This window comes from Cervus elaphus, chromosome 7 (genome assembly GCF_910594005.1).
Source record: "Cervus elaphus chromosome 7, mCerEla1.1, whole genome shotgun sequence".
NCBI lineage: Eukaryota > Metazoa > Chordata > Mammalia > Artiodactyla > Cervidae > Cervus > Cervus elaphus.
This window is the reverse complement of record NC_057821.1, coordinates 43,318,637-43,336,921: the sequence shown is the minus strand read 5'-3', so window position 1 is coordinate 43,336,921 and position 18,285 is coordinate 43,318,637. Positions and strand designations below refer to the sequence as shown.

Genomic DNA, 18,285 nt, shown 5'->3' with positions numbered 1-18,285 from the left:
CTGCGCATGCGCCTCCGTGACGCGCGGTGGGGCCTCCGAACCTGCAGAGGGCGGCAGAGCCCCGGCGGCGCCTGCCCTTTGCGTCACTCCCCGCGTGCGTGTGGCTTCCGGGTCAGAAGTCAAGACTGCCGCCGGGCTCCCGCAGCTCGGGTCATGGTGCAGCTCAGGCCGCGCGCGTCTCGCGCCCCGGCGTCCGCCTCTGCAATGGTGGACGAGGGCCAACCCGCCTCGGAGGAGGAGGCGGGGCACGGACTGCTGCTCGGGCAGCCCAGCAGCGGCGCGGCCGCCGAGCCGCTGGAGGAAGACGAGGAGGGGGACGACGAGCTTGACGACGAGGCCCCGGAGGAGCTGACTTTCGCCAGCGCCCAGGCCGAAGCGAAGGAGGAGGAGCGGCGAGTTCGGGAGACGGTGCGCAGGTTCGGAGCCCCGGGGGTCTGGCCAGGCCAGGGGCGAAGCGCCGCCTAACCGTCCCCCTTCTCTTCTCCGCCCGCCCTTACTTGTCGCGGTCTCTTCCAGGGACAGAGCACTTCTGAAGGAGAAGAGGAAGCGGCGCGAGGGGCTGTTCATCGAACAGAAGGTTAGAGGTTCGCAGAGGGGGGCGCGTTTCACGGGCCGGCTCGGGGGAGAGTTCAAGGCTGCGGGGTTCGGGGTGGAGGAGAGCCGCCGGCGGTCTCTTCCGACAGCACTGACATCCGCGTCCTCGTGCTCCTCGCTGTCCACCGATTCAAGTTAGGGTCGGGAAGAGGTGTGCACTTGAAATCGTAGGGCCAGACCCATCTCTGACGCGCGGCGGAGGTGGTTTATGTGAACCTGGGTCGCTGTGAGAAGGCAGCGCTGGGTAAATGGAGGGCCGTGCGAACAGAGGATGCTTGGTTCGCGCTCTGATGTTCGGGAGATTGGCCACAGGTGGACGTGACTCTGAACTGCCCTCGGTGTATAACGTCACCCGAGGGTTGGGATAAAGCAGGCACTCTTTCCAGCCTTCACGTCTTCCAAGTGAAGTAGGAGTAGGTTCTGAGTTGCTTGGACCCCAGTCTTCCCACAGCTTAGAGGTAGAGGAGGGCAGTGTTCAGATCATTTATTTGCCTAGATGTAGGGCTGGACGTGTTGTGCTGTTCCTTCCTTTTTATTGACTTTTTTTAATTTAAATGCCTTTAAGAAAAGAAAACTCCTTCCAGATACTATTCTAGAGAAGTTAACTACAGCTTCACAGACTAGGTAAGTGGTGGATCTCGTTTTATTACTTGTTTACATACAGTGTTTTAATGCCGTCTTGGTACATTTGTCGTCTAAATTAAAAAGCTACACAGGAGATATTTGAATTTGGTGGGACGGATGGAGGGAAATGTGCCACTTCTGCCCCATCTGTGGCTGTTTCTTTTTGTTGTTCCCATGGGTAACTCTAGCTTCTGAGTTGCTGATCTTGGTGAGTTCTTGAGTGAATTGTGGACCACTGTCAGTGCGCCTAGGGGCAGGATAGATGGTGTGAATAAAACAGTGTTTTGAAATTCATCCTTTAGTGGGGTGTGGAGTACTAGTCTATTATCCACAGGCTCCTAAAATTCAGCTTGTCCCGGGCTTGCCTTACCTGCTTCTCCCTCCTTGTTAAAGTGAAGTCACTCAGTCCTATCTGATTCTTTGCGACCCAGTGGGCTGTTTCCATGGGATTTTTTCCAGGCAACTGGAGTGGGTTGCGATTTCCTTCTACAGGGTATCTTCCCGACCCAGGGATCGAACCTGGGACTCCTGCATTGTAGGCAGACGCTTTACCATCTGAGCCACATAATTTTCCCCTCCTAGTTCCCCTTTTCATTTAGTAGCTTTGCCATCCACCGGATGTTTAAAGCTCCTCTTTCTCCTCTGTGATATGGAATCAGTCTGATTCCATACTGTTCTAAATTTAGATTAAATATTTGCTGTTTTTTTCCCCGTTCTGTCTCTTCTTATTGCTTTCAATAGCTTAGCCCTGCTAGGACAGTGGTTCTTTTTCCCTAGAACTTTTCCACAGAGTTACTCAGATTCTGAATACTCATGGTGGCAAAGTCCCTTTGATCTTTGAAAACCAAGTTAAGATGTCACCTGTCCCTTCTTACTGCCTCTACCCCATCACTGCCCCCACCGTTTAGCTTTTCCACTTCTGTATATTAATCTCATTGTGTTCTGCCCATTGACTCTCCATTAGACCACACTTCTTGAGACTACCATTGCTTGTCTCCATTCTTATGTCTGAAGTGTTCAACTAATCCTTTCAGCTCTCTCCACATAAAGTGAGCCAGGCCTACCATCTTTCACTTCATGTTTCAAATACTCTTATTACGTAACTCTTAAATACTTTTAATTCTATCAACCACAACAATCTGCTTCTTTGGAAGCCTGCTAATGTACTTTCAGATTTTAAATTCTGATCCTCCTGGCCCAATATAGTTTGTTGATTGGGAGTTGTTGACAGTGCATTGGGGAGTGACTTTAAGGATGCTAAGTAAAAATTGAGAATGGTTGTAGTAAAAGGGGGTTATCTTATTTGTAAAACCAGCTGAAATTTTGTGATAACTTGAGTCATCGTTGCTCTCAGCCATCCCAATCAGTGTTTTGCTTGTTCTTCCTTAGTGTGAAGAAATCACCGGGAAAGTTGAAAGAAGGTATGAACTATTTAACTATTTAAGTAACCTCTCATTAAGTTCAAGGGCATTTGCTGATATTTGCAGTCAAGTGTTGTTGACCCTGAGAAGGCGCATGGGAACAGACCTGGAGGGCTTTAGCTTCTTTCTTTCCTCAAAAAAATAATTTATTTGGCTATGCCGGGTCTTAGTTGTGGCATGCACATCTTTTAGTTTTGGCATGTGGGATCTAGTTCCCCCCCTAGGGATTGAACCTAAGCTCCCAGCACTGGGAGCACGGAGTCTTAAATTTTATTTTGTACAATCACATACAAATTGGTGTGTAGTGGATATTTAAAGTAAACTCCAGTATATATTCTTATTTGTGCACAAATGCTAATGAGAACTATAACTCATTTTTTTAGTTAATTTGCAAAAGCAAAATGAAGAACGAGAGAAAGGAAGTGACTCTAAGAAATCTAAAGAAAAAGTGCAGAAAGTACAGACTGTTGGGTAAGAAGTCTTTGTGTGTAGGATGTAAAGGTGACCTTTGAAAGGGGGTATTACCTCAATTAGTAGTGGTTTCAGATTGGTTCCTCTGTGGAAAATTTTTGGTATTTATATTAAAAAAAAGAAGTATTTGCTCTACTAAAATGTAAACATTAGTTGTAAAATAGCCCTGTATTTTATCACCTAACCTGTGCTTATACAAAATTAGGATTTGGGGATTTTTCTCCCCTATTTGAGTCAACTAACAGAAATGCTTTATTTTGAAAATAAGCATGGCCTCATTTTCCCCTTTTGTATTGATCGCCAGCCAGAATAAAAGCTACATGGCTGTAAGGCTAAAAGATCAAGATTTGAGGGATTCAAGGCAAGAAGCAGCCAAAGCCTTCATACAAAATTGTTTATATGGCCCTGGAACGAACAGAACTACTGGTAATTTCCTTACAGACTGTTTTTCTTCCTTTCTAACTGTGAATTAAACAAAAAAATGATAAATAATCCTCTTTCCTAGTAAACAAGTTCCTGTCTCTTGAAAACAAGAGGTTACCGATGAAAAAGGCTGCAGCCCAGTTTTTGAACAATACTTGGGGTAAGATTTGGCTTTATTCTCTTTGAGTCTGAGTTTTATATGAATAATGTTCTTTGTTAAGGAGATAGTAAATACTCATGAAGTATCTCTCTTTCCTTATAATGGCTTCTATTACTCTTTCAAAGTTGCTCAGTCTAAAGAACAGGTCAGTGTCGTAGGTACCTGTGACCCCAGGGCCTGCAGCCCAACAGGCTTCTCTGTCCATGGGATTCTCCAGGCAAGAACACTGATGTGAGCTGCCCTGCCCTTCTCCAGGGGCGCTTCCCAACCCAGGGATTGAACTCCTGTCTCTGGCATTGCAGTCAGATTCTCCTACTGTTGAGCCACCAGGGAAGCCCAGTATATGTGTACATGTAACATTTTATTATTATTATTATTTTTTTTTTTCTTTTAAACAAATTTTAATTATGTAGAAAATTTGTGAATTCTTTTTTGGGAATTTTATTTCTTTGTTCTTAACTGCAGAAAACCTTTTATTCTAGGATCTCAGAGAAAACAAAATGCGAAGAGATTTACAAAACGCTGGATGGTCAGAAAGATGAAAACTCCCAAGAAGTAAATCAAAGCTAGATGAAGAATGAGTACTTTGTATGTCTAGAACTTGGTTATTTAAAGAATTTAATTTTTCTGGAAAAAATAAATAAATCACTTATAAAGCCTTGTTTAGAGTCATTGTAAGAATCTCAAGTCTCTTGGGGCGGTACCTAGTCACACTTCATCCACCCGGCGTGTAAGTGTGCGTCCTAGTCTTTGAGCATCCTGGAAGCAGCAATTTAAAGGCCTGTTCCCCCTCCTTTTTGTAAGCGCCTTCCCGTTTTATTGGCCGTGAGCAGCACCCACGCCCCCGGGATGGCAGTGAGCGTCTCCTGCTGACGCTCGCAGATGCGCTGTCTCAGGTGTTTTGGTGCCACTGATGAGAATTTCACAGGCTCTGTGGAAGGGCGCAGTATCCAAGTGTAGATAATTTGCTCTTTTAAAAGAAGGTTAAGACTCATGTACAGCCAACAGAGACCTTTGCCAAACCAAAGATACAGTCATTCTGTTGAACAGCCTGTTTATATTTTACTTTTAACCAGTTTGGGGGTTTGCTTGAAAACTGGCAAGTCACGTGCCATATGATATTGTGAAAATAAGATTAACTTCCTGCTTTCTGTATCACCTACAGTATATCAGGTTTGGCCCTAGTCCAGGGAGGCCAGTAAACGCAAGGCAGTCTTAGGTTGCAGAGCTCAGATTTATAGTAGCAACCATTCATTTCACTTCTTCTAACTTTATATTAATCATAAGAAGTATGCAAATACCTGATGTATAAATTCAATTGACACTCTGGTATCTGTAGAAGTAAATTTTTAATGGCTGGTTAATTATATCACTACATTTTTATTGCAATATAGTACTCATTTTAAGCACTTAAAAATGGAAGGTGTACAAAGATTAAATTAAGACACGGTAAATTGACTAAATATTTGGTTTTTATATAAATAAAGGTCATAACCACACTGCTGACATGTAATACTGTTATAACACAACAGTTCAACTTGTGAGTCTACAGCAGAAGTCATCTGTAGTTAAACAGGAAACAAAGTTGAGAAAGACCATGTTAAAACAAAACTACTGGGACTAACAGGTCGGGATTGTAAGTAGCAACAAAGATATTCACTCAGCTCCTGAGTATTTCAAGTTTTACAGTACACATTAAAAATGATTTCTTCCATCAACACTATAAATTCAAACTGTCAGATGTTTATGCATTTTGCAAGTTACACTGATTGAATGCTTATATGGGAGCGGGGGTCAGAGTACCTCCCAATTTGAAGTTTACATCACCCACATGCTAACACAAACACAACTTGTTCCATTTCCTTCCCCCCTCTCTCCCCCCAACAAAGAAGGCAGGATTTTTTGGTTTCTTTTAGGTAATTGTTTTAAAGGATTTGTGATGATCAATTTGAATGTCTGAAATTCAGTAATATTTAACTCTTAGACAACTAAGAGGTTAAAGATGGAAAATAATTTCTCCTAACACTAAGTTAGAAAATCATTTGCATCATGCTGTAAACTAGGAAGCAATGTAAAGCGACAAAAACCTGTCCCCAGTACATAATTAAAAAATCTAAATTTCAAATCAGCAGAGCTGGTCTACTTCCATGTTGTCTATATGCCACAATATAAGTGTGAGCTCCGAAAATGCATAGCTAATGTAGGTAGTCGTCCACTGTGGCGAAAGCACAGGATCCGATTCCTGACCGAGCCATCAGTCCCAGACACTGGGTGGCCTGTCCCATGGCTAGGGCAAGTGGAGGTTGCTTTGGCAGATTGTGGGTTTCTGAGGAAAAAGGATTAAGAGTGGAAACGGCAATTAGCAAGACATTATAAACACCCATCTCTCAATCAGGAAAATACTGCATTGCTTACAAAATTAGCAATGCCTGTACTGCTCTAAGGAGCGAAGCAGCAAAGGTGGTTTCTAAGCAGACAGTGCCTTGGACATCTCCTCTGACCAGGTACTGTGGTCACTGGGTATTCACGTCATAACAGATTCTTACAGAATTAAGACTTTGTTAGATATTCAAAAACTTTTACTTCCATATTTACTATGATGGGAATGATGTAATTTCTTATCTAATGTTTGCAGTGGGGAGTAAGGAATATTTAGTATCTCTCTGTTTGATCAGGGTCACTTGACATTACCAGAGAAAAAGGCACCAGGTTTTCAGTGAAGTTTCACTGATGGATTCTTCCTTTCTGGGGATATGACCCAACAGGCTGCCTACTCCTCTCCAGGGTGTAGTGGTGAATGCTATTTGGGCTGGTGAGCACTTTGTTACAGTTTTATTTTGGCCAAGGGAGGCACATCAGTTATAACTGTCCTTTAGATTTTTTTTGAAATACAAAACTTGCAGGCATCACATACCAGTAATGTAACTTGAAGCATTGTTGAGACATGAAGCTCTATAATACAGCACAGTATTTATAAATATGCATACATATGCCTACAGCATATGTTTAAGTCTTGTCATTCCTTTTGCAGGAATTATATATATTTAATAAATTTAAGCAGTATTTATAGTTGAACTACATAATTTATGGCACAATATATAAGAGTATATATATATATATCTCTCTCTCTCTCTCCTGGATAATGTCCTAAGCAATTGACTACTTGAAATTTTAATTTCCCTCGAGAATGTAAGATTCTTAACTGTCATGAAAACTGGTCACTTTTCTTCGAAAATTCTTTCCGGTCTGAGTGTTACCCAGATACAAAGCAATTAGGGCTTCATGATTAGCTATAATATAGTCATTTCAAAAAGACAGTTACAGTAAACTACAATTTGCCCTACAATCCTAGCACTGCTACTGAGTATACTTATTTTTTACCAGTAGAACTAACTAAATTTTGTATAACCAAAGAACAACACATTAACCAAAGAAAGTTCACAGTATTATATACAAATTCTAAATGTGAGAAAACTGTAACAATACCACTTCCTACGCCAAAACTTCAGTATAAGCCACAACACAGTTAACAGTAATGGACCTCATGAGGGCAAAGCAGCAGGCAGGCCCCAGCGTCCGAGCTCCGAGCTGCCCGCTCTCCGCTCCGGCCGCCAGCCCTGGCCTTCGCTCGGCCTCCTGCCCACACGATGACTGCGTGCACTGCCCTCCTCTAAGAGTTGCGCGCGTTCCTCAAAGCGCCCAAGCCTAACGGCCAAACAGCACACAACAGACTTCAAGCTGGTAACTCCCACTTTTCTTGAGAAATCTCATTCTAAAATGTAAGGTGAAAATCACTCTCATCCGAATTCCCTTTGAAAAAAATTGCCCCGACATTAAAATGTCATTTTGTGTAAACAATCAACCCTATGTAGTTTGTATATAAATGCATGAAACGTGCAGTTACTGAATTCATTTAAAGAGTGTCTGTTCAGTTTATAAGCACCACACTCTGCTCACAGGAATGGCCACCCGTCAGGGGACAGCAGGTCCTGTTTTACACTTGGGGCTGCCCCTGGCTAAGCCTGTGTATTGCTCTCCCCTTCCCTCCCTTTTTCACTTGGTAACGGCATGTAGTTAAATCTGAACTTTAATGCAAACAGCCTGCATCTCCAGGAGCTGGGGCTGACAGCACTGAAGAGCCACGGGGAGGCCCCGAGCCAGTATCTTCAGCAGGCGGGAGCTTGGGCACGGCTGGTTCAGGCCAGGAATGCTTGTGTCCACATTCACACAGAAACCTGTTTTCCAGACATCGCAAGATACACCCCAATGTACTGTTTTTATTCCATTTGAATCCATTTAATCTGGGACTGAGATAACAGGAATTTTTCTATACTGTGAGGTAATTTTTTTTTAAATGTAAAAAACATTTCCCTTAAGACTTTACCGAAGGATAAATGCCAGCACAAATACCGTCTCAAATACTCAAGAGACTGGTTGAAGCTGTGCTTTCTGGCTTCACCTACCTAATATTGCACTGTTGAGGGCTGAGCACACAGGTTCTCTCTGAATTGGGTCGAGCTGATTTCCCACCGGGCTGTTCCAAGGATCTGAATAGGCCAGTAAACTGAATGCATCCTGTTGAAAACACAGCCATTGATTAATTCAGAGAGTTCAGTGTCTGTGCTCACTATGGTTTCAACTTGACAGACAGGTAAAATACAACCTTAAGGCACTGGATTAACACTTAAACTCATTTACCCCTGTGACTATGAGATGTTTTTTAACAACTAGATTATGCAGCAAAGTCTAATTTGTTTTCCTCTTTTTTTTATAAACAGCCATTTTCACCATCTACCACTTATACCTACAAAACATACAGGCAGAAATAAAAATGGAAAAAACTCATTCTTGTGGAATGGGCTACTACTGTTTAAGGTAAAGACAAAACATTCAGATACTTTACAATTAATGACCACTGATACGAATGTGAGATTAAAAGGATACGACCTGCCCATGTATTTTTTAAAAAAATAGATGGGGGAAACTGGACACATCTTGACGACTTCTCAAACTCAGTGATCAAAAAAGTACAACTAGCTCCCCTTCAGTACACTCAGGCGTTCCAACCCTCTTCAGACCACCCCTCCGGAGGTAACACATACAGCCTTCTTTTCAGGTGACGGCGCTTGTCTTTCTGTGGGAGGACATAGCTACAGTGGCTTCAGACACTGGCCTCCAGTTAAGCTGCATCACCAGTGTAGCCTTTGGCAAGAACCTTCCTAAGTATCAGTTTCATCATCTGTATAAAGGGGACTGGGCTTCCCAGGGGGCTCAGTGCTAAAGAATCTGCTTGCCAGCGCAGCAGCCACAGAAGCTGCAGGTTCAATCCCTGGGTCAGGAAGATCCCCTGGAGGAGGAAATGGCAACCTGTATACTTGCTGGGATAATTCCAAGGACAGAGGAGCCTGGAGGGCTCTAGTCCATGGGGTCGCAGAGTCGGACACGACTGAGCACATCCCCACACACACATCACGGGGATTATAAGAGGTCCTATTTCAGTTTATGAGGACTCACTGAGCTAAAGAAATTAGACATGTCAGTTCACTAATCTTTCAATGAATGATAAATTACTGTTTTGCCAGAAATCAACACCCTAATCCAGAGTAATATTATGATAACAGATATAGACAGTTAGACCTAGGACACCTTCCCAATTCACAAGGGGTACGTGGAGAAGTGCTGAAGAAACTAAATCAGTGAATTCAGGAACAACACTCAAAAGGCCGGTCACTGAAATGTGGAAGACAAATTCCTGAAGAACACTATCTTCCCTAGTAAACTGCTCCAGCACCCTGAGTCATCGTACTAGTGGGAGAAGGCTTCCTGGTCAAGTCTGTCCTCTCCTCTCTCATCTGAGTTGGCCTCTGTTGTGGCGACTAGAGAACTGCCCATTAAACAGTTGTGCGGTCTGAGGCTGACAACAGGAATACGTTAGGCTCCCCCATCCACTGTCCTACACTGCTGAGCATTTCATTCACATTAGACTTCTTGCCCCAGCTATTAATGAAAGTTCTTTGAAGAACTTATACTGTTCTGATCCCCTGCAGCTACTCAAGGTGCTGGATACAAAGGGGTGAAAAAAAAGGCTTCGTGTATCTGTTGATTGCAAGACCTGCTTAACAGTATTTAAGATATCTTTTGCATCCCACAAAGCTATTAGATTCTGTTTCTGGTTTCCTCCCAATCCAAATTTATTCATGGAGAAAGTACTAATATCTGATTATCCTGTGAAGCTAACTGATCAATCACTATTTCTAAAGACTGAGCTTTGCTCAAGACTTAATTCACCCCACCCACATCCATCTCATGAAGTACCATCCCCCTAGTGCAGTTCAGCTCAGTTCAGTTGCTCAGTTGTGTCTAAGTCTTTGCGGTCCCTGTAGTGCATATAAATTTTAAAAGACTGAAGAATCTGTCCAAGGAATAATCGCTACATAAAACTTGAAGCACAAGACCATGCTCCTGAATCTACATCCTGACTTGCTCCCTGAAAGGTGGGATGCTGCAGTTCCAAATCTCCCATCAAGGCCACTCTGTCTACACCTCCTGGTATTTAAAATATTAACAGAAAAAGATCGTGATGGTAGTAACTTACTGTGCGCTAACACTGTGCAAGGCACTGTTTCAAGGGCTAATGTGTACCATCTCATTTAATCCTCACAATAACCCTAGGAGGCAGATGTTTATGCCCATCTTAGAAGCAAACTGAGGCTGTGAGAGGTTACCACCACAGCTAGTACTTCCTGTACTTCTTTTAGTAAAAAGAGTTTCTTTCAATTACCAATCTAAATATTACAAGCAAAAAAGTCTAAGATTTTGGCCCCGTATTTTCAGTATGGTTGAACGAGTGTTTACTGGACGAAGACGGGGATCACCGGACCTCGTCACTGTTCCAAGGACTCACAGTTCGGGAAGGAAGGCAGACGTAGGAAGAGTGATGCACCGTGTCCTACTTACTAAGAGAGTGGACCGTGTCGCAAGAAGCGCCACAGAAACAGGCTCGAGCTACACAGAAACAGGCTGAGAGGAAAGAAAAGCCCTGGGTGCTGGGAGCCATGGGTGAGCTTAGATCCTAAAACACCCTAGAAAACTTCAATTTTTTCCAGTATAGCAACAGGAGTTTTTAGTCACTCAGTCGTGTCCTGACTCTCTGGGGCCCTATGGGCTGTAGCCCACCAGGCCCCTCTGTCCCTGGGATTCTGCAGGCAAGAGTAGTGGAGTGGGTTGCCATACCCTCCTCCAGGGCATCTTCCTGACCCAAGGATTGAACCCATGTCTTCTGCACTGGCAGGCCAGTTCTTTACCACTAGCACCACCTGGGAACTGGAAATACATTTTCATGACAGTAAAGAACAATACAAAATAGGATAACTACAATTACCAATCAGATAAAATATTAATATATGCCCATGCATTTAAGGCAGAAAACACCTGTAAGATATCATGGCATTATGGGTTACTTTTTATTTTAGAAAAAAAATTACCTCAGTGGAAATAATTTCTGAGGGAAATACGATTCTCAAACTATACTTATATTTGGCTTAAAATCAGTAGCAGTTTCTCAGTAGGATGTGTCCAAATGATCCCATTTCTGCTTCAGTTACTAGATTAAGAGCTATGTGCAGACGGGGGCTGCGTATTCCAACCTGACCCACCCAGCCCTCCGGCGTGAGCCCCGCTCTGCAAAGTTCAATCGACAACAATTTAGGGAGCTCTCTTGGTAGCCACTGGCAGGCTCAGGCAGGTAAGCAAGGAAAACAAAGACAGCAGGAAACCGGGAAAGGAAGACGGAGAAAATGAGTAAAAGGCCAAGCGCCCGGTGCAGCGGGAGCCCCCGGCCCGTTGTCAGCAGGGGGGTGGGCTACTCCAGGGGTCTGCTGCGCGCCTGCTACTCCACGACTACGCCCAGGGGCCCCACGGCAAACCTCACCTCAGCTTTCACTAAACCCGTCTCTCTCTACACAGGTATATATGCTCCAGAAGTTTGTGCAAATTGAAAAAGAATTAAAGATTAAAAAACCCACCTCAGCTACCCATGACCTGAAGCGAAGAATAAAAGAAAAAAGCACTAATTTCTAATCCTTAACCAAGGCAAACACAAGTGCTCTCTGTGTCCCCCCCCAGCACTGTCCCCTCGGCGCTGAGACGCCACTGGGTCAGTCACTCGGGTCTATGTCTGCCTGGGAGGAGATTACGCCCAGGGAGGCTGAGAAGCAGCTCAGAACGCCGAGACAGTAGTCAGCATCTGCACGGAAGTCAGAGGTGCAAAATCAAAGCCATCCGCGGTCCTTAGATGATAAATTACCTCTTCACTTCATTCAACATATAACCAAGGAGTATCTCTGAGAACAGGCCACGTAATGCCCTTTTCTGTGCCTCACACAGATTACCATCAAAGAATAAGCCATGGAGTGAAATGTTAAATTTTCTTTTTTTGAAATGTTAAATTTTCAAAGGGACTACATAAAATGATACTCAATTAGCATAAAGTTTTAACAAGAAAACAGATGATCTAGTGTAAAAATGTCTACAAGTTCTTTTTAAAAAACCATTCCCTATCTCCAAAGTATCTCCTAAAACATCAGTTCTCTCCAGGGACCACTGGGGCCCAAGGCCCTTCATGGGCTCTTGTGAGGCCCAGACTGTGTCCATGACGCTAAACTAAGACAGTGCTTTGCTCTTTTCTCACTCGTGTTCCCTCACAATTCTCCCAGTGGGGCTTTCCAGCGACGACACGATGTGTGAGTTCATAAAAGACCGAATGCAGAAGTAGGGACGAGAATCCAGCTTACCTTTTATTAAACCTGGCATTAAAGAGATTTACAAAAATGTAAAGCAATGCCACTCTCTTCTCATTGTTTTATTTTAGAAAGATTAAGTAACACTACACTTTTATGAAAAATACCCATGTAATGATTTGTTATTTTAAAGTGAATTAATAATTTTAGTATTAATTTCTAGTAGAGAAAAATCAATAAATATAACTCATACAAACAAAAGCCCTTTGGGAATCTATAATCGGTTTTAAAGGGTTTAGATACCAAAAAGGATGAGAACCACTGCCCTAAAACAACCCAGTACCTAGTAAGGAAGTTTCCCAGATGGATAGCTTTGGATATATGAATAATAAAGCCTGAGAAGTAAGTTTCTTAGCACTGTTGATAGCTGAAAAGATTCTACAAAGTTGTATTAGGTTGATACAAAAGTAACTGCTGGTTCGGATGGTGAAATTTTAAATCATAAGGAGGCTCAAACACATTTTTATTAATCAAAATAGGAACCATTACTATCAACACATTTTTGCCAACAAGAATTAAGCCTGTCTATTCCTGTAGCATAAAAATCCATGCTTTGGGATTTGACACTCTTGGAAAGCATTTTCTGCCTCCTGCTGGTTGTGGAAGCATTTTCCCTGCAAAAAGTTGTTGAGGTGCTTGATGTGGCAGTTGGCTGGCAAGAGGTCAGGTAAATATGGCAACAGATGAGGCAAAACCTTGTAGCCAAACTTGTTCAACTTTTGAAGCGTAAGTTGTGCAACGTGCGGTCGGGCGTTGTCATAGAGAAGAGTTGGGCCCATTCTGTTGACCAATATCAGCTGTAGGCGTGGCAGTTTTGGGTGCATCTCACTGATTTGCTGAGCATACTCCTCAGATAGAACAGTTTCACCAGGACTGAGAAAGCTGCAGTGGATCAGATGGGCAGCAGACCACCAAACAGTGACCAGGACCTTTATTTGGTGCAAGTCTGGCTTTGGGAAGTGCTTTGGGGCTTCTTCTTGGTCCAAGCACTGAACTGGGTGTCACCAGCTGTCTATATAAAATCCACTATTTGTCACATGTCACAATTCGATGGAGAAATGGCTTGCTGTTGTTTAGTACAATAAGAGAAGATGACAGTTCAAAATGACAATTTTCTTGATTATTGGTCAGTTCAAGAGGCATCTGCTTTTCAAGCTTTTTCACCTTTCCAATCTGCTTCTTATGCCAAATGGAACACAGAATGATTGACGCTGAGTTCTTTGGCAACTTCTCATGTAGTTTAAGAGGAACAGCTTCAATGATGGCTCTCAACTGGTTGTTGTCAACTTCCAATGGCTGGCCGCCGCATTCCTCATCTTCTCTGCCAAGACTTCTTGAACCACCACTGCACTGTACATTCATTAGCAGTTCCTGGGTCAAATGCGGTTGTTGGTGTTGCAAGTTGTCTCCACTGCTTTACGACCCATTTTGAACTCAAAAGAAAAAATCACTCGAATTTTATGTTTGTCTAACATCATTTCTATAGTCCAAAGTAAGTCATTAACAAAAAAAACCAAAGAAACGCACATTAAAATGATGTATATAACATAATCACATTTATTTAAGAATGTATTCCAATATCAAATGGCAAAGTTCAACAATGAAAAACCGCAATTACTTTTGCACCAACCTAATAGAATGATGACAATCTGCAATCTGGAAAAATCAAGTTCTGCATGCCTTTTTATCTGGAAGTGTAAAAGTGGCTTCTTTAACCTTCCTAGACAGGGCCATTCTGCCTACACAGGTGCTGTACTAAAGCTATTGGTGCAGGCAGTTGGGACGGTTATTCCCCCCGATTTTACACATATTTAAGTGCTAGTCAGCGTGGCTCACTGGCCCTCTCTCAGTTCAGGTCAGGGAGGGCTGGCAGGAGTCCTGAGGCTCGCCCTCTCCTTCAGGACCCAAGGGCTCAGGGTCAAGGCCACTATGTGCCATTTCTCCTTCAGCTTTTGGACTTATTTCAAAACACTGAGAAGAAAATGTTTTAACAAACTGACACGAGCCCAGCCTAACGCAGGGTAAACAAGACAAAACGCCAGCACGATGGGTAGGTTCCGGTTTCAGAGGTCTGCAGGGCTGCCGGGGCCTCTGTGGACACCAAAAAATCTCATCTCTACAGCTGACTGCAGTGCTGACTTCCGGGAGGCAAAACTCCACCTTCAGCTGCCACACAGAGCCGTGGCTAACTAACTGAAGTGCTTCCTCTTCCCCGTCATCACCACCCAGCAGAGGCATCAATCCAGTAGAGACCTGAGAACGTGTTTCCACTCTTCTGTGAGAGACGACCCAACCCTTCACCAACCACCATCAAAACAAAGGCCACATATCATACATTTGGTTTGCCGCAACCCTAAGCAATGTTTACTAAAATCAAAATATCTCACATTTATAGTTTCATCAGCGTGCTCACCTTTCTCCTAACTTTGCCAATTTTACAGCTGAGAAAATAAAACTAAGAGAGCAAGCTGACAAGAGGCACGCGACACTGGGACGCGCAGAACTGGGGTCTGACCTTCGTGTTTCACTGAAATCCAGCGCTTTCTCCAGCAGAGCCTGGCCGCCTCCCCCCCGTCCCGCGTGTTCGCCCGCGACTGGGCAGGAAGCCAGGCAGGAGTTCGTGTCCAAGTCTCCCAACAGTAACTCCAGGACCGCTCAGTGTCTTACAAAATGATATCCCAGTTTCATCCACACATTTATAATGTTTCAAGAGAAAACAAATTTACCTTCAACATTTTTTTATTTGCCGTGTTCTTGCCACATTCTCTCCTCAGCTGTTCACTCATCGCTTGCAGCTCTCTTCCAAAGTGAATCATTCTTTCTATGGCAGCTTGACTTCCTCCACACAACTGGCGTCTTAACTGGCTTGAATCAACTTCTGTAAGCAAAACAAACAGGTATTTTACTACCTTACATTTGGGATACAATGGAGAAACAAACATAAATTGCTTACAACATTTTGGACGTTTCATTTAGTAACTACTTCCTAATATTTTACCTAAATATGCGGTTTCTTTTTAATTTATTATAATATGGAACCTTGTAGCTTTTCTAGGGCTCATGAGTCTAGGATCCAATATCTATCTAGCTTGGAGTTGAAAGTCAGGTGACAAGCTTTCAGTGTTACGATGTACATGTCTCAAGGAAAATGTTATGAAAAATAAAGCACAGTTTTCTAAAAATATAGCAATATTGCAAAAAAAGGAAAAAGGAACTACTTCCCAGGCTACTTTAACTGACACAGAACAGAAGGTAAGATGGTCTAAATGACCCCAATAAAAACACAGACGATACCGTACCTAATCAAAAGGGTTAATTACTTTTAGGAAAATATTTTACAGTTTACATATCTTGACTGACAATAATCACTGATCAACAATGCAAAAAGTATACATCACTAATTAACAATATATAAATCACTAACCATGATGGTAACAGTTAATGTTTATGAAGCACTTACAGGCAGTTATCGTTACACCCATTTTACAGATGAAGAAACTGAGGCAAAGAGCTCCTAAGTAATTCACCCAAGGTTACACAGCTAGTAAGTGGCAGTTGCAGAATTCAAATCCAGGTGATCCGGCTCTAGAACTCCTGCTCTTTATCCCTAGGCACAAATTATTCTTGGAATATTGAGGCTGCATGCTAATATTTGATAGGGTAAAACTAGGCTGCCTTTCAGTCATACTCCTTGCTTGAAAGAGTGAATTATACATTGGAACACATGTCCTTAACAAGAAGGTGGTTGTGTAAGTAATATTAAATTTGCATTTATAAAATAGTTTCTAGCAATGTTAATAAATTCCTTTTAATATCAAAATACTATAAAATCAAATAAAAATTTATAAGCTTCAGTCATTTTCATTCTCCAATTGATGGGAAAGTTTGCTGATTGTTTAACTTTATGGTACAATTTACTACACAAGTTGTCCACAAAGTAAAATTATGCATGCTAATATATTTTTCAGCCACATAATTTTGAGGGGGAAGGAACCAAGGGAGGGTGTCAAACAGGCACCTACTACCTGCCAGGCACTGAACTATGAATAGTCGCATATATTCAGATTAAATGAATTAAAGAAAATTTGATTAGAATTTATAAAATCATCTCTACCCATGTGGCCTATCTCTGTTGGCTATACTGAAATAGGTACACAAACTTTTTGCATCTCCAACCTTACCCATCCTTTTAAAGGATAGTGAATACTAACAAGTTAGCATTGCTGCACTACAGTTGTGCAGAAACAGTTCAGCAAAGAAAACTCCAGAAGATACTAAAAACTAAACTCTACTCTCGCTAGCTATCCACTCTCAGAGACTTCTAAGAGAATATGTGACTATCAAATCCAATGGCACACACATCTTTAAATTTGATTTATGTTCATCAGCTGTGAATCAGTACAAGTAAAAACATAACCTTGTAGTCATCATTTTTTATTAAAAATGTAAGAAATATCACTGCAGACCCATTTCGGTGTCACAATCTTCCATTTCGTGGTCATGTTTAGAGCTACCATTTAGGAAACCATTGGATGAAGTTTCTCCAACTCCATTGGAGTAGTGATCTGTTTCCATGTCTACATCATTACTGAAAATGAAAAAACAAACCTAATTTTAGAAATAGCACACTTGCAGCTTAGTTTAATATCAATTAGTACTCAACTACAGAGCCTACTTATAAAACTGACTTCATAAGGCAACAGCAATCTGGAAAAAAGGTATTTAGTTAAATCTTGAATGTATTCAAAGCCAAAGATGTAGCTAAACTTTTAACGAGTTTGTAGTCCTGGAGATAAGGAAAAAGATACATGTACTAAAATGTCGTGGCTTTAAGACTTCCTATCACTATGGAGAAATCATTTCTTAGCACATTATTTCCCACTATCTTTCAAACTTAGATCTGCATTTCACTTAATCAACTCCTGCCCTAAAATACCAACGCCCTGCCCCAAGCATGTAAGGGAAAAACCTCCCTGATAAACAAACTACTCCTGGGACCCACCTCATTTCACCTCTTTCCCTGCCCTCATACTCAGCTCGCTTCTAGACTACTTTTTCTCTAAGTCTTGGCGTTTCGGCATTTGTCCTTACTACTCAAAATTATACTCTTTCTCAAAGCTAAGTGATAACATGAAAAACGACTACTCAGTCTCATCCCCTCGGCCCTTTTCAAAACCCAACACTACTTTTCTCTGACAGAGTTTTTTGTTGGCTGAAGATTCTAAATATACTGCAGAGTCTTAATTTTTGAAATGCTGTTTTGGAGATACCTAAGGCATTTCCAACTCGCCCATTTCACACTGACTGGATGAATAACATGTGCCAACAGCTCTAAGTGGCCATGCTGAGGTGGCCAACGTTTGCCCTTCATTCCATCCACACCCCAAACAACAATATCTAACCTTCCAGATTTCTCCTATGAAGATCTAGGGAATGATTATACAGTCCAGAAGGAAACACTTGATGAAAATTTAGAAAATATTTAAATAAATAAAAATGATCATTTCTCATTAAAAAAAACAATATATGTTCATTTATAGGAAAAACAACAACATCATCATCGAACGCAGAGAGGCAAAAAGCACTTTATGCATAATGCCAGCAAAGGTAACCCCTGGTTTCCAGCCTGGGTGAGTGGGTGCATACACACTTCTGTCCGTAAGACCATCAAGGTACACGGATACTCAGAGATCTAGAAGAACAGGGTGTGGCCCCAGCACATCTCCGTCAGTTAGAAAAGCTTGTTTAGTGTCTTCATGAAATTTGAGAATTGATAAGAAATCATCCCGGATGA

The 18,285-nt window shown here is 42.3% G+C and overlaps 2 protein-coding genes across 2 annotated transcripts in view; one reads left to right on the top strand and one right to left on the bottom strand.

Moving 5' to 3' along the window:
* Positions 1 to 103: 103 nt before the first annotated feature.
* Positions 104 to 4,354, top strand: NOL7 (nucleolar protein 7). Its single transcript, XM_043908517.1, has 8 exons — positions 104 to 416; positions 517 to 577; positions 1,160 to 1,218; positions 2,608 to 2,639; positions 3,023 to 3,110; positions 3,415 to 3,536; positions 3,616 to 3,693; positions 4,176 to 4,354. Exons 1-8 carry the CDS (start codon positions 154 to 156, stop codon positions 4,250 to 4,252), a joined length of 780 nt encoding a protein of 259 aa, XP_043764452.1. The 5' UTR covers positions 104 to 153; the 3' UTR covers positions 4,253 to 4,354.
* Positions 4,355 to 5,023: 669 nt separating this feature from the next.
* RANBP9 (RAN binding protein 9) overlaps positions 5,024 to 18,285 on the bottom strand; it is a 69,702-nt gene continuing 56,440 nt past the window's right edge. The window contains exons 11-14 of the mRNA XM_043908509.1: positions 16,958 to 17,079; positions 15,218 to 15,369; positions 8,157 to 8,268; positions 5,024 to 6,019 (exon numbers count right to left, since the gene is read on the bottom strand). Of these exons, the coding sequence (XP_043764444.1) occupies positions 5,889 to 6,019; positions 8,157 to 8,268; positions 15,218 to 15,369; positions 16,958 to 17,079 (517 nt within the window). The 3' untranslated portion in view covers positions 5,024 to 5,888. The remainder of the gene's footprint in view (positions 6,020 to 8,156; positions 8,269 to 15,217; positions 15,370 to 16,957; positions 17,080 to 18,285) is intronic.

What these genes read in the sequence shown, in the direction of transcription:
- NOL7 (XM_043908517.1), top strand. Translation starts at nt 154, where the DNA reads ATGGTGCAGCTCAGGCCGCGCGCGTCTCGCGCCCCGGCGTCCGCCTCT. An exon ending in ACTACAGCTTCACAGACTAG is followed by an intron (nt 1,219 to 2,607) that starts GTAAGTGGTGGA and finishes GTTCTTCCTTAG; the next exon opens with TGTGAAGAAATCACCGGGAA. An exon ending in GTTTTTGAACAATACTTGGG is followed by an intron (nt 3,694 to 4,175) that starts GTAAGATTTGGC and finishes CTTTTATTCTAG; the next exon opens with GATCTCAGAGAAAACAAAAT.